At 44.5% G+C, this 16,114-nt stretch overlaps 2 protein-coding genes across 2 annotated transcripts; both read left to right on the forward strand.

Moving 5' to 3' along the window:
• The first annotated feature begins 1 nt into the window (after nucleotide 1).
• Nucleotides 2–5,150, forward strand: CSUI_004332 (uncharacterized protein). Its single transcript, XM_068064525.1, has 2 exons — nucleotides 2–1,144; nucleotides 1,351–5,150. Exons 1-2 carry the CDS (start codon nucleotides 235–237, stop codon nucleotides 1,530–1,532), a joined length of 1,092 nt encoding a protein of 363 aa, XP_067923498.1. The 5' UTR covers nucleotides 2–234; the 3' UTR covers nucleotides 1,533–5,150.
• Nucleotides 5,151–5,813: 663 nt separating this feature from the next.
• CSUI_004333 (initiation subunit 2 family protein) lies at nucleotides 5,814–16,114 on the forward strand (the record flags this gene model as incomplete). Its single annotated transcript, XM_068064526.1, has 7 exons — nucleotides 5,814–9,657; nucleotides 10,471–10,662; nucleotides 11,831–11,992; nucleotides 12,804–12,988; nucleotides 13,811–13,934; nucleotides 14,954–15,469; nucleotides 15,916–16,114. Coding segments are annotated over exons 1-7 (1,947 nt in total), but the record flags the coding sequence as incomplete, so codon positions are not given.

The following is a 16,114-nucleotide window of genomic DNA, read 5'->3' on the forward strand; positions in this document are numbered from 1 at the left end:
AGGAGGAGGGGGAGAAGAAGAAAGAAGAAAATGAAGAGACGAAGAAGAACGTCGATGAGTTGAAGAAGAAACTACAAGAGACAGAAAAGGAGAGAGATGATTTAAGAGAGGAATTAAAGAAGAAAGAAGAGCAACTCAAGACATTAAAAGGAGAGAAAGAAGACGTCGAAAAAGAGAAGACCAATCTCTTGGAGAAAGTTCAGAACCTAGAGAAAGAAGTCAAAAGTCTACGCGATGAAGCTGCCGCCACACGTCAAGCTGAGGAGAAGGTCCTCGAGAAAGAGAAGGCAAAGGAAGGTGGCGGGAAGGAGAAAGAAGAAGAAGAAAAGAAGAAAAAGAAGAAGAAAGAAGATGGTGAGACAGGAGGGGGAGGCAAGGGTGGTGAAGGTGAGGAGGAGAAGAAGAAGAAAAAGAAGAAAGATGAAGAAAAACCCGCAGAAGGGGGAGAAAAGAAAGAAGAGAAGCCTTCAGGAGAAGCAAAAGAGAAAGAAGATGACAAGAAAGGAGAAGAGAAGAAGAAAAAGAAAAACAAAGAAGAAGAGACAGCACCACCTCCCGAGCAGCAGCCGCCCCCGTCTCCTCCCGATTCGAAACTACTCACTCCACCTGAGGCGACCAAGCCGCCGCCGAAAGAAGAGACAGCACCTCCACCTAAAGAAGAAGAACCGAAGAAAGAAGAAGAAGGCTTATTCTCCTACTGGATGGGAGGCGGCGGAGGGGGGGGACAACAAGCGAAATCAGACGACGATGATACAGATAAAGAAGATGGAGGAGCCGCTGCCGCGGGAGATGGGGGCGACGCCGGAGGAGGTCTCTTCTCTGCATTTGGGTTTGGCGCAGCTCCTGAGCCTCCCAAGAAAGCAGAAGATGAGGCACCTCCTTTACGTCTTTCAACGGCACGCGAAGCACCTGATGGTGCCCCACCCGGGAAAGATACAACGCAGAAAAGGAGAGATTCTCGCAGTGACGAAGATGACGCCCGAAGTGATTCTTCTGCTGAAGATGAAGGGGATGGAGGTGTCGCGGCTTCCATTGCGGGATACTTCTGGGGATTCTAAGGTCATCTACCATACGTACATCTATAGAGATGGACATACATACCGACAACGCGTCTCTCTCTACATGTTTATATACTTATATGCATGTATGCGTGACGACATCGTCAATCGTATGTATATATATATAGAGAGAGGTCATATCTATGAGGAAGAGAAGGTGATGCGAATTCTTGTATAGTGGAGATAGAAGTCAATTCAACATTGGGAGTTTTTTTTTGCGTCATTCATGAGGTTTGTTCCAAGAAGAAGGCGTTCTCTTTCTCCGTTTTCTTCTCTTTCTTTTCCTTTGTAGTCATTCTTCGGTCTTCTCCCGTCTCACGCACGCTGAGGTGTATGTGCGGCTGGAGAGAAGAGCTGGGTGGACAGAGATGTATGTGTTTTCACCGATGTTTCCTATCTCCAATCCACCTCGCCTTCTTCCTTCTTCTGGAAACTTCCCTCAAGAGCGTATGTGTATGTGTTGCTAGATGGTAAGGTATCGGTTGAAGGGAGAAGAGAATGGATCTTCTTTTCTTTAGTATGTGGGTCTTGTCTTCTCTTTTAACGGGAGGGCGAACTCACGAGAGAAGATTATTTCGTTTCGCTCATTATCTTTTCTTTCGTTTTGTGTAGATCTATTTATCTTTCTTTCTTTCTACTTGAGTGTATGAACTGTCGATGAAAGAACTTCTTTCATCTGATAGCCAGCTTATCAGATCTTTCTCCTAGGCATCGGTTTGAATCAAATAGAAGGGCGACAGGCGTGGCAGTATGGACTAGGAAACCCAGTCAGTCCTTGCCTTACTATGAAGGAAGGAGATGTAGCAGGTCTTGCAGTACTGTTTGAGTTTGGGCGAGGTGCATTAGCATTGTCTATGATCTCTTATCTGCAAAATTCATTACACGAGGTGAAAGTACCCAGCCTTATCTAAGAAGTTCCATGGTTCAGATGATCACTGAGATTTCTCTACTCCCTCTACTCTGCCCTCTAAGGCCTCTCTGTCTCGCTTTTTCAGCCCTGCCTCTCTTCTCTCCTCATCTAGAATGGATCAGTTGTTACGCTTGTTCATCTTCTCTTTAAGAGAGTGCAAAGACAACTCTTCCACTTCTTTCCGGGAGGGGGGGAATCCCTGAAGAGAAGACGCCTACCCGGTCTCTCTTCCGGGTGATCAACAGCGTTAGTCTCTCCCTTAGCTGCTTTTCAGTGAACTTTGCAGGGTGAGGCAATCTGGATAGCTAGCCAAAAGACACAACGGAAATCTGTTTCTCCAGAAGGTGGCACAAGTACTCATTAAAGGACGTAAGAAGCGTTTCTTTGTCGTAGTTGTGTTGGAGAAACTCCCCCTCCTTCAGTGGAATCAGAACGGCTGAACGCACGGCCGACAGGTAACTACGGAGAAATGATGAGGGGGGGACTTGCTGAAGGCACGTCTACACAGATGCTACTTGAACTTCGGGAGAATCCAATATGAATCCCGTGCGGTTAGCATCTTGATAATACTTCAGCCTCATGATGGTAGGCTCAGTCGCCGTGTTACCGGTTAGCTTTCAAGTGAGGTGTCGTCTGCCGTCTACGGTGGCTGTTGAGGATTTCTCGGATGACTGTTGCCCCGAGGCAGTTTATGAAGAGCGATGAAGAGAACAGCAGGTAATAGAGACAACAGGACAACAGGAGGTTCTCATGTGGGGGGAAGAAGACGCTATGGAATGGCGGAGACGGGAAAGCGGGTGCGCTAGTCCTATGCGGTGTACATACACCCCCCGGATAGCCGACAGGAAAGAACTTTCGCGCACGTGATGGCAGGTGAATGGCATATTGTTGTTGGTAGGCCAAACAAGACATCTAGTGGAGGAATCGGTAACGTTCATCCAACTGTGGGCCATGCTAAAGTGTGTTTTCTTTGTTTGCAACCCCTACCCCAAGAGATAATCGTATCACGAGCCATGACGTCCTCCTCTCCCTTCCGGTTTCTTTATCCGGGTGTCCGTAAACCTTCGCCATAGTCCTCTTCTTCGGGAATTCCACGGTGTCGAGCTACGAGAAGTTACGCCCTGTACAGTTACAGAGAAGAAATCAAGTAGCCGAACATTGCACGGCTAGTAGACCAGGAGAAGGGAGGTGGGGGGGGGGGAAGAGCCCGAAGAGTGCAGCCGACGGTCGTCAGAGTGGTTCACATGCAGCTGTCCCGGAGGGCACTCTAACCGGCTACTAGCGAAGAAGAGAAGAACAAAGGTTTCTGGGTTTCTTTGCATCATGAATTCTCTTCGCTTTTCTCTGAAGCGTGCATTTGCATCTTTGTCTCCCTTCGTTCTTTCGAAATTCATGTTGCGGTTAGAAGAAGCTTTCCGTTTCTTGTTGAATGGCGTGGAGACAAGCCTGGAGAGCCGGCAAAGAAAGGCGTTAGAACGGGAAAGGCCTGTTTTATATGCGAAAGCCAGTGCGACAATCTTCTCACCCTTTCTCCTTTCGTTACATTTTGTCTAAAAGGACTGTTCAAACGAAGTGAAGCGTTGCTTTCTGATACGAAGCCTTGGTCCTCGAGTCTAGCGAAGGCGGGTGACTTCAAACTTTGCGCTGATAGTTGCCGTTGTATTTCTCGAAATTCTTTTTCTTTCCATTTCTCTCCTTTCCTAAAGGGCATCAGCATCGGCTGTCGTATATGGGAAGCCAGGAAACAAGGGGGAAGAAGACGCAGTGCTCGCCAAGAAACTTCAACTTCCAGCAAACGGTTCGCCTGAGCTCTTCCATCTCAACATCTGTATTCCATATCGGCAATAACATCAATGGAGAAACAGAGCTAAAGACCTTCTGCACACTGGCATGGAAGATTGTGAAGGAAATAGAGAGAAGCAAAGATGGATAGCTATGGTAAGGTGACCCGGGAATCATGGTGGACAGGTTACTACTATCCTCGCGTTTCTTTCTTGTTCTTTTCTCTCGTTGTGGCTTATCTTTCTTCTTCTGACAACCGAGTTCTTATTCATTTTTACCGCGTAGAATGTTCTGGAGATGTAGAGACAGATATATCTCACCCTCTATCGTCTCCCTCGGTTCCTACTCCAAGTAATCCTGATGAGGAGGTAGAAATCCGCTCAGGCGAGAATGAGGTAAATGGAGAAGATGGAACTCCCTTAAAAGAAGACAACTCAGCTCGTTCTGACGTTGTCAAGTTTTCTTCCACGCGACTTGTGTCGCCAGACTTAGGAGATGAAGATCTCAAAGCGTTAGCAGAGGAAAGTCATACGGAAGATGACCCGCAACACACTGAGAGAAGCTTTCTTCCCAAGAGGACGCCAGGCAACGAAGAGAGTGTTGAAGAGCAAACGTTAAGGTTTCTAAGAAGCAAACGAGGAAACAAGCACAGATTTAAAGCTCTTTTCAAAGACCTCAAAAGACTAGGCATAATGCTAGGCACCTGGGGGGCCGGTGTGCACCTTATGAGAGAAACACAAAGTATGAAAGGAATGGTCGCCGGTGTAGCTATGAGTCTTTTTGGGTTAGGTAAGAGTTTCTCGTCTGCTATTCGAGTTCTTAAAACAGGTTTTCGAATGGCTAGAGCAGCCTCTGCTGAAAGGAAGGTCCTACGGCTACAACAACAGAAAGAAGCGCAGGAAGAACTCATGAAACGGCGATTTCTCGCTAAAGATCATCACCACCATCATCACCACAAAGATAAAAGAAGAAAAACGACAGAAAGCAACCACAGCTAAAAGAAAGAAAAGACGCGAGAGAGACAAAAAGTTCAGATCTCACCTCTCATAGATACATGTGATAGCGCATTTGAAAGGGTCCTGATTAAAGACGAACAACACCCGGGCAAGAAAACGATATTTCTGTGCCAAGCCGCTTACTCGATCATCCGTATAGCTCAAAGGGAGGAAGAGCTCACTCATGCTTTAATAAGCCTCTCAGCTTCTTAGTTACGCCAGTTGTCGGCGTGAAGAGAAGACTCTTCGTGTGAACAGGTCGGGCGAAGTCCAAGAGAAGCCTGCACCGTTTCTGTGATGGTGAGTGACGAGAAGTGAATTTGAACTGCCTTTTCTTGGTTTTTGTCCTTCTTGATGGTCCTCTCACAACTTATCTTCGCTATTAGTTCAATTACTGAGAGTGTCAGTGAAAGCAAACTCTTTGAAAGATCGCCTTTTTCGCACACATGGATATCTTATGTTCTGGTCTTTAGAGACGTCACCAGGGATAGGTCGTGCTCCCCTCTGCATTTCTTCAAGATGCAGAGTAAACAGGAGAATTGAAATAGATATGTATCTTGTAGACTTCTTCGTTGGTTGCTTTTTCGACTCTTCTAAAACACACCACACTTAGAGAGAAAGGAGTGAGAGACAAAAGGCAGAGACTCAGAATCTGTTGAACCACGATTTAGCGATCTACTACCTCCGTTTACCACCTGTTTCAGATCACGTAGAACACCCCCTTTCTAGCACGCAGGGGGGCTGGCTGTCCCTCGTTAGAGATACACACCGCTCTCCATCAATCCTAGCCGACAGGATCCGCGGCAAGCGGTTCTCCAGGGTTGAGTGTTGTGCAGCTAGCTGTACAGGAATGTACGCGTCTACGTTGAGACAACTTCTTGTCTGAGAGAGAAAACTATGAGGACACACTGACAGAACAGCAGCAACAGATCGTCATCCCTATGACACGCCTTGAAGAGGGCAGAGAGAAGAGATGCCGGGACCTAGGCAAAAGCTTCGCCACCTTGGAAATGTATCTACAAAGGTAAGAAGATTCGATAACGGGGGGGAGGGGTGTCCGAAGAGCCACGACAGAATACAGGTAGATATGTTTGTTGTCTTTGTGAAAGCTTTCTATGAGGAGGAAAGACGTAATTCGAGTTTTCCATCGACTATTTCTAGGGGAAAGAGAGAGAAATAAAAACCAGAAAACGATTCTTCTTCCAATCGCAGGGGTTCATTCCAGCCCCTAGCTCTTCTCTATCTATCTATCTACCGATGTAACTCCCCGGCCTTCCATCCCTTTCTATGAACCACCGCTGGCTGAGTCATCACGTGGAGAGTCATTTCATCTCAAGCTTCTCATTCTTCCTCTTCTTCTCTTCGCCGTCATGACGGTCGCTTGTAGGAGTTCCCCCTTCAGTCCTCACATCCATGCCTTCCTCTTCGAGAGAGAAAGACTAGGGAAAGAAAGAGAGAGAAGAAAGACCTCTTTTCTACCGTGCTGGTATCTTCCTGCGGTAGAGAGAAGAACGCCTCTTCTCTATAGACAGACAGGCAGAGACACAAAGAAGCGTACGAAAGTCAAGCCAGGCATTCCATTGAAGGAGGAAATGAGAAAGGAGACAGAAGAGAAAGCGAAAATATGCGAAGTGAATGAAAGAGGAGTACTTCTCCTGTCTCCTGCAGCGGTTTATATATACCAGCTCCTCCTCCGGACTGCCTTCTCTGTCGTCCTTGTATCCGTAGGGCTTGACTGACTACTTTACGCAAAAGAGAGTAAGTAGCGAATCGAATATGCTTTCCTCTCCTTCATGTTCTTCAGTAGCTAGGTCGTAGTTCTTCTCTTCTTTCTTTTCTTAACAAGTGAAATAAAAGGAACGACCATCGAAGGGTGTCATCCACTGAATTATCTCTCGACAAGAAGAAAACACAGACATGCTCGTTAGCTCTTCTTCAACTCTCCATTCTTTCTCCGTTCTTCTTTCACCTCTTTCCCGCGCTTTCTCGTTCTTTCGCTTTTCCTTCTTAGAAGCCTGAAGTCTTTGTTCCTTTCCTCCATGAATAAAGACACCTTTCTTCTTGTTTCTTCATTTTCGCTCGTCTCTTCAGGCTTTTCATTTCTCTCATTCTATCTCCGTCTTTCTTCTCGTCCTCTTTTTTCTCCGTTCTTCTTCTCTATTGATCCATTTTACGACAGGGAGACAGATAAAGCGCATTTTAAACCGTGGAAAAGAACGAGCGGAAGGATGGCTACCAACAAGTACGGCGGTCAAATCTCGAATAAGAGAAGAAGTTCGCGTCACCGCTGAATGCTCGATTGACGGTGTTCCTTCTTTTCTTCTTTCTTTCTTTCTTTCGTTTTCCTGTTTCTTCCTTTCTCTTCTTTCCGCTCCTTAACTCTTCTTCTTTCTCGCTTTCTCTCTTTCTTCTTGCTTTTTCATCGGTTTTCGATCTCTCGGTCCAATCAACGTCATTCATCTTCGCTTTCTCTCTATCACTCTTTTTCCTTCCTTTGGCTTCTTGGGATGATGGAGGTTAAATTTTTATCTCATTTAGACTATTCTCTTGTCTCTTTCTTTCCGTTTCTTTCTTCCTCGCCTTCTCCTGTGAAGCTCTTTTTTCGTGTTCTCTTTCATCCCTTCTTATGCTCCTCTCATCCTCTTCTCTTCTTCAAACGAAAGCACATGTGCATCTCCCCTGCTTCCTCCAGATCTTCGTGTAGAGAATCTCTCATCTATTCTTGTTCTGTCACCCTTTTCCAGAGTCAGAAGACTTTCTCTTCTGCATGTATGGTTGACTAGTATCAGTTTGTGAAAAGGCGTTATTCTTCGGGGTCTATAAGGAAAGAAGGAAGCTGTAGATAGATGGATAGGTAGATGCGAGGGAAGAAACTGCTTCTTTCTTATGTTTGCCTTTCTGTATCTTTCTTTCACATAAAGACACCTAAGGAAAAGAAAAGGAAAAAGACGTCCTCGTCAGCAGAACCTCTCATTCAGTTCGCTTCTCTTTCGTTCTCCTCCTACTTTTTCTTCATAGACCTCCCATTTTTCTCTCCCATTCTGTATTGACTGGAGAAGAGGAAACATCGATCTCTCATTATTTCACATCTCTCCAAATTTATGCCTCTTTCTTCTCTCAGTCCTTTCTTTCTCTCTTTTCCATAAAAGCAGTTTCTGTCTATCTCAATGTGACTCTCTGTCATTTTCTTGTTTTCGTCTCTCTCTCATTCTTTCGCGCTGCTATCTAACTTTTTCTTTTTTCTTTCTCCTCCCTTTCAGTCTTCTCGATACCGTGAATGTCTTGATCTTCTGTGGTTACGTAGATGTCTGCATAAGCATAGATTTATGTACACATCTATCTGCATTTGTATCTATATCTATAGCATTACTAGGTGTGTATGACGCTGTGAATTCGGCGAGCCAAGGTCGTGTTCTTATGCGTTGCGGTGTATATACAGTGCATGTTACATATGATGTTTCCCCGGAGACAATGTCGAAGATCTTCAACTAACTCAAATCAAGCCACCGTCCTTTCTCTTTTTCTTTCTTTCTTTGTTCTCTTCTCATGTCTCTTCTCTCCTATGGGGAAGATTGAGTTTCTCTGTATCTCTTTTTCCTCCTTTTAAGAGCAATCACCTGTTTTCTCTTCAGGTGTATCTCCACTTGTCACATCGTGCTTTCTTCTGGTCGGCGTCTTTCCCACTTCCTTTGCAGTCTTCTTCTTCAAAACTTTCTCCCTTCTCTCCTTTTTTTTCTTCTCTTTCTCGTGTATACTTTCTTTTCCTCTCCATCCGTTCTTTCTTTCTTTCTCTGCTTGAGTTCAAAATGGCAGCGGACCAAGCTCATGTAAGATCTCCTTCTACCACAATGAATGGAGATATGAAGAATCACTTCTCTTCTCCTTCTTCTTTTTCCTCTTCTTCTTCTTCTTCCTCTTCTCTTCCGTCTCAATCAGAAGCTTCTCGCCACCCCGATCACTATCATGAAGAACAAGGTGCACATGGGGGGGTCTCTCGAACAGAAGAAGAAGAAGGAGGTGGAGGTGTAGAGAAGAGTCAGAAAAAGCATTTCGATACTTCCCGTGTAGCGTGTCAGCAGGAGGTGGTCTCTCTTGTTTCTTCATCTTCTTTGAACCGAGTAGAGATGTGTGGGATCAATGGAAGCGTCGACGTTGTTCATAAGAGTCATGCAACTCTATCAGCGACGATGAAGGTGTCACGGCTTTCCGATGATGCATGTAGCATAGAGAAGAAGAAAAAGAAGGGGGAGGGAGAGATAGAGGGACTCTTAATGAATGGGAAAAGAGAAGAAGAACAAGAAAGAAAAGAAGAAACGCTAAAGATGGCGAAGAAGAAGAAGAATGATGCTGATGAGTGTCTCAATACAGATCTTGATAGTTCATGTTTACCCTCGTCTTCTTCTCTTAGCGCTGGGACCCCTGTCATGCCAACTAAAGGTAGGAGAATACCGACACCTACACACCCTCCACAGCGTGAGAGCTCTCATCACAATTCACCTCTATGTTCCTATCTTCTCCCACCTTCTTCTTTTGCCTCGAGTCACCCTGTCTCCAGTTCCTCTTCTTCGTCAGGTGTATATACAGCTCATCCGAAGACAGGAGAGAAAGCCGGGGGTGCTTCAGTCTCCAAAGCAGCGGGGGGGGGGGGCGGCGGCCACCGCTGCTCCTACGACGTCTGCAGCAACGACGATTCGCATCTTGACGAATAGTAGCAGTAGTAGTAGTGCTGCTGTATTAGGGGGGGGAAAGAACAAGGGAGGAGTGTTGGGAGGAGGGAGTAGTGCCAGTGGAGTTCAATGCCATAGTCATTTAAGATTCTTCAGTCATCTCCCTCCTTATGATCGGTCCATATGCCCTATGAGTAGCTTTGAGACTGATGGGAAAGCTCCTGTCTTTCAGTCTTCTATCCCAGGTGGGTTCTCATTCAGACTCTCGATTCTCCTTTAACAAAACACAGCTGTACATGGTATATGTATGTATGTGCATGCATGTATACAGGTGTGTATGTACACACGGAGATATGGAAAGATAGAGACATGTAGAGTTACGAAATGTAGGGAGAGAGACCCATAGGAGGTGCGTTGATCTATCTACCGAAGCCTTTCTTTCTTCCCTTCCGTGGGTACGGGCAGGGCGGTGCGTGATGCGTCCCGGTGGTTGCTGTGACACTCCAAGACACTTCTCTTCTCCTGCCAATACATGCATGCATGCATCTGTCGTAGCTCTCTGTCTATATATATCTGTAGTGTATGTATTCAAATTTTACCTGTCTGAAGACGTGCGTGTTTGATAGAACTAAAGTTGGAGGAGGAGGATGACGTATGGGAGTGCCAGAGGTTTCACGTGTTGATCAAAGTCCTACATGCATGTGTCTCCGTGTAGATATCTATATACATATATATAGGAGAGAGAGCAAATGTATACATATATAGATAGATTTAGAAAGGGAGAGGAAGAGCGATGGAAACGTTTGAGATACATGGAGGTACACCTTCGTATAGACTCGTAGAGAGAAGGACACAAAGAAGTCTATAGATGGATATGTCAATCCACCATAGATATCACCGATCGAAACAGAAAGAGAGAGAGAGGGACCCCCAGACATAGATAGATAGACAGCTAGATTAAAGATAGGTAGATTTGTATGGTACTGAGGAGCAGCAACTTTCTCCTAGGTCCTGTATCCATCTTATCTTTCCTTCTTTTTCTTCTTTTGTCTGTGTAGGAGGAGGGAAGCGTCGTAAGCATCAGAAGGGTATAGGGTGGAAGAGAGATTTCAAGGAGTATCCTCTTCAGACACGTATAGCCATGGACTTTAAACAAGATCTCGTCCATCCAGCTGTCATCAGAATAGGACTGCAAATGGGAAAGAGAAAAGTTACAGGCACGAATGCTCGCACAGTGGCTATGCTTACAGGTAAAAGAAAACGTCTCTTGGCTTCTCACGGGGGGGAGGCCTCCAAGATCAACTTATGGGGGTATGAACGGCATCAAACAGACGGACACCTTCTCCCTCATCGTCTGAAGATGTATAGATGTCGATGTTTCCACGGATATATGTAGATATGCATCCATGTACATATGTAGATATGTATCTAAGTATATATGTATATATGTATCAACGTATATATGTAGATATGTGTCCATGTATTTACATATATATATATTCTATCTATGTATATACGTAGATATATAGATATCTACATCTGTGTACTTTATATGTGTATGTATCTGAACAAGTATATGTGGCTGCTAGTGAGATAGAGAGAGATGTGTGTACATATATATGAGATAGGTAGATAGATAGACATCAAGAAGGGAAGAGGTGTAGATAGGGGGAGGAGGTGAGCAAGCGGGAAAAGGAAGCTAACGAAGAAGGTTGCGAAGAGAAAAGAGAGAGACAGAGTGGATGAAGAAAAAGAAGAAAGACGGACACATAGAAAAGAATCTTTCGTTATACCTGTAGCTTGTTTTCGTCTCTCAAGGGTTATGGATGGGAAGGGGAAGCAGGCAGCCGCCTTCTGTTTTCGCAGTTGTTCCAGTGTATATACACCAGAGATGTTTGCCAAGGAAGGCTTTGAGTATTTGTATAGATGTACACGTTCTCTGTGTATGTATGTCTCTAGGTATCTATATCTGTCTACCTACATAGCTCTCTTGATATACACATGTTTCGTCGTTTCTCCTGAGGCATATATCTGTCTATACATGGACGTCTGCGGTGTGTCTATCTATCGATTTCTCCCCGATCTATCTGGTTTCATAGTAGAGGAAGGACTTCTGCATTTTTGGAGAGAAGTCAACATCTCACGTTGTCCTTTCTCTCTTTCTGCCGAGGGGGTCGCTCCGCTCCCTTAGCTCCTTCATCTCTTCTAATAGAAAAGCTCTTCATCCTATCTCTCCACTTGCTCCAGCCAAGAGAAAGAAACGCAAGACGAAAAAGATGAAGAAGGAGATGAAAGACAGCCTCTCGTCTTTCTCTCTTCTTTCGACCTCTGTTTCTCTCTCTCTCTTTCTGTGCGTGTGTATGTGTATATCCCCCTGCTTTCCTTTCTTGTTGCTCTTTCTTTGTCTGTGTTCCCTAGCTTTTCAGAGATTCATAGAGGATTACTGTCCGGCTCCTTATGAAGCAATTGAGAAGCATCTTAAGATTACTTTAGATCGACAAATCAATTTCATCACACACTGTAGACCCCACAGTCTTGCCATGGGGGGGGTCATACGATGGCTCAAAAGACGCCTATCAAGTACGCTCCCTTCCATGCATACTCTCCAAATCATCTCTCTCAGCTATCCATCTATCTGTCTATCTATATGTATCTCTCTGTAGCTCTCTCTCTCTCTGTCTCAGACAGATAGATACATAGATGGCCTGTGTGTCTCTCGATTTCTGTCTTTCTTTCTCTTTTCGTCGTATTTCCATGCACAAGGGCTAGCTGTTTGAAGATCTATCTGGAGAAGGATAGATACGGTCTTCTCGACATGCTACAGTTTCGCATATCCAGAGAGAGAGAGAGATATGTACACGTTCATCTACATATATGTAGAAGACATATATAGATGTATGTATCATCCACATGTCTAAGGAGTCGTAGGGCCAGCTGGGCTGTTACGACAGATTCGCATCGTGATCTATTTCAGGGAGGATAATGAGTTGCGATCCTCTCGATGTCTTGTGTTGCATTGTGAACGTCGAGACTGTCTGCACACGCATAGATGGTTCTGTAGGCAGTTTGCACTTAACGACTCTCTTCTCTCTCTGTGTGTATATATAGATATGTGTATGTTCTTATTCTTGTCTGGGGGATATCCACATATGATATAGTATGTCTACGTATGAAATTCCTCTTGAGTAGGTCCGGGTGTATATACATATGATTTCCTCTCGTCTATAAGCCGAATTTTGCATTTCTTCTCACCACCGGCTAATAAAGCGAGATGTCTTTGCTCATCTCTCGTTACTCCCCCCTTGACACTTCCTTTCTCTCTCAAAACAACCCATCTGTCTTTTTTTCCCTGTCTCTTGACTCTTTCTTTCTTTCTTTCACTTTTCTCCAGGATATGCGACAATGCCTTTGCAGGATACAAAGATGTCTTTATGTACAGACATCTCAACTTTCATACGCGAGAGAATTCTCGTGGCGACGTGTGCAGTGGCGGATGGTTTCCAGTCTATCATTGAGCCGGGGGATTGTCTGATGGTCTTCGGGAAATCCACTGCAGTCCTTAGAGCTCTTCTTGAGGTATTCCACCCTGCTCTTCAGCTGTGCATGCACCGCGCTAATCTATATACACTTACATATACATATATATATACGTATTTATGTGCGTGTATCTGAATCTACATGTATACATATATATATATATATGTGTGTGTGTATGTGTGGTATACCTGTATGTATCTGTATACTCAAGGATATGTATGTATGAGTAGTATGTATACGTAGGAGAGAGGGGGGTGAGAAGGTAAAGGAAGAGAGAGAGGAGTTCTACAGATTGAAGGAAGTGTAGAGATGTCGAAGCTTATCATTGGAAATGCCTCCTACACCGAGATAACTGCTTTTTGACACGAAAGGCCAAGGTGGGAAGAGGCACATTCAGACGTCTTCGTTTCGAGTGCAAAGATATCATACTCATACACTTACATGTCTCCCTGTATATATATATATATAGGTTTCCAGATACATACTTTATCATGGGGGAGAGGAAGTGTCTGTGATGAGAGGCAAGAGAAAAAGATTTCGCGTCTTTTTTGCTTCTTCGTTTTCTTCTTCTTTTTCATCTTCTCTCACTTCAATGAATATTTGTATCTGGTGTCTGTAATACTTCCCCTTCATACACGTATACATGTGGAGTATGTATATATAGATATATAGATAGATAGATTGATGCATGTCGATATCAATCCATACGTGTATATGTATAGACATCTTATGCGTACATGTCCATGGAAGTTGGTTCCTATGCCTATCTGTTTGTATGTCTATACAGGTACAGATATATATATATATACCTGTAGAGGCATACAGAGTGTCTTGCCTTTGTGGGGATGACTGTGTGTGCAGGCTAAGAAGAATGGATTCCGGTTTAGCGTTGTAGTCGTGGATTCTCATCCACACCTCAATGGTCAGGTGACGGCTCGTATATGCGCCGCAGCAGGAATTGAAGTCTCTTACACACTTCTCAATGGTAGGAAAAGCAAAAAAGTTTTCTTTCCTTTTCATCTTTCTATCTCCTTCTTCATTCTTCTTTTGTCAGTAGAAGAAGAGAGAGAGACGAAAGGAAGGATGAAAGTCTGACGCTTCTTTTGTGTTGTGTATGAAGTTCCTATTCATCCTTGGGGTGTACATACACTCCAAAGAAGTCAAGCTAACAGTGACAAACGTGGTCGGATAAGTTTGCTTCACTTGATTTTCTCTAGTATTGCTACACTTAAGACACGTTCAGAATCAGCTGTAGATTGACTGGCGTACTATCTACATAACTAACACGCTTAGAGTGTCAGCAGTATTTCATACATGCAGCATGTTGATACATTTTGTATTCTAATTGTCTATGATCTACTCGCGTCGAACGCATGTGCATACATGCCGGGCTTTTCTTTCCCCGGTGTCCTTTCGTACAGAAGAAGCATCGCGTATCTCACGTCTTCACTCCGTCTCTCATACCCTTTCTCTAATATATATGTATGTATATATATATATGTATAAATAAACGTATATCTACATGTATATATATTTATATATGTGTTATGGGTAAGGTAGTAGTGCTGATGCGTACAGGATTTCGTGTAAGTCATGGTCTAGGCGTGGGAGGGTCTGTCTGTCGTTTGGTGTGTCTCATTCACTAGCTACCTACGTGTCTATCGTTTCAAGCGCCTACACGTGTATTCATACGTTTGCGTGCAGAGCTCATAGAGATACAGAAGGTCGTATACCCCACCGCTATACCTCTTTGTGTAGATACATAGATATGTTTCCATCTAAACATACATAAATTCCATCAGCCCTCCACCTTCTCGCTACACGAGGTCTTCTCGAGTGGCTAGAAGAGCTAGCCATGTAGACACGTGTGTCCAGTCGACTACTCCCTTCGTCTTATACCTAAACAATCCCCCGTTCTTCTCTCAGCCACCCCTTCTTTTCTGTCTCTTCCTATGTCTTTCTTTTCTCCTTTGTGAAAACACCTCTTTGTGTCTTTTTTGCTAGGTATATCATATCATATAGAAGATGTGACGAAGGTCGTTCTGGGCGCAGCCGCCCTGCTGGCGAATGCCTCCGTTGTGGGCCGAGCTGGATCAGCCGTTGTCGCGATGGAAGGTAAAGTGCATGCAAAGCCGGTCTTAGTTTTATGTGAGAGCTATAAGATGTTTGATAAGATTGTCCTAGATTCCTGTTCTTTTAATGAGCTTGACGATCCCCAGCTTGTATGGGAGCGAGCCAAATCGCCTCCTCATGCCTTTAGTGAAGACGTGCCTATCTACTATCCTTCGTCTTCTTCTCACATGCCTCTATCCCAAACAAGAAGAAGTTCTCAAGCAGGAGAGGAGAAAGAGCATGACGGAGAAGGCGGGTTTGACGAAGGAGACGTTAGGATGAACGAAAGAGAAAGAAAAGAGCGAGAAGGAGAGCACGCCTCTCATCACAAGACAGCGAGTCATAAGGTCAAAGGAGGTTCTCCATTTTTGGCGTCTTGTATTCCCTCTTCTCCTCTTCTACGGAACGGTAAGAATGCTGAACAACCCATCGCGGTGTCTCCTTCTCGGGTGTCTCCGTCTCTTGTCTGGAAAGAAGAAGAAGAAATGCTATCTTCACCTGGGCCGCGTGTACCTCTCCACAAAGGTGGGGATGGCGAAGATAGTCAGACTGATCTCGCTTTTTGCATTCGAGGTCGTAATAGTTTTAGTCTCCATGCTGATAGTTCCACTAGGAAGGAGCAACAGCCTTCCTCTAAAGGTAGGTAAGAAGGAGCTTATGACAGAGAGAGAGAGAGATAGAGAGGTACACGTCTTAATGAAGAAGTAGAAGGAGAAAGAGGTAGTCCAAGTAGCCAGTAATTCATAAACGAAGTCGTTCTTTGTTCTTTATTTGTCACGATAATAGATATCATACACCTCCACATCTTTCACGTTGCCATTCTTCTTCTGCTTCTTTCTTTTCTTGTTTTATAGATGAGAGTCCAGCTATTCCTTCTCAAGAGAAATCTTCTTCTGCTTCTTCTTCATCCAGGAGGAGACGGAAGAGTGGGGCTGAAGAGAAGACAGTTTTCTCTCCTTCCTTTTGTGACTCTTCTTCTTCCTCCTCCTCTTCTTCCAAGACTCCTGACATAGGGCGAAGAGAACCCGGGGGAGAAGGAGAACAAGAAGATGA

This window comes from Cystoisospora suis, assembly GCF_002600585.1.
Source record: "Cystoisospora suis strain Wien I chromosome Unknown contig_2006, whole genome shotgun sequence".
Lineage (NCBI taxonomy): Eukaryota > Apicomplexa > Conoidasida > Eucoccidiorida > Sarcocystidae > Cystoisospora > Cystoisospora suis.

Bases quoted from the DNA above. Each gene is read 5' to 3' on its own strand.
- CSUI_004332 (XM_068064525.1), top strand. From the start codon at position 235: ATGAAGCTGCCGCCACACGTCAAGCTGAGGAGAAGGTCCTCGAGAAAG. The intron at 1,145-1,350 runs GTATGCGTGACG...TTTCCTTTGTAG, and splicing joins GTTTATATACTTATATGCAT to TCATTCTTCGGTCTTCTCCC.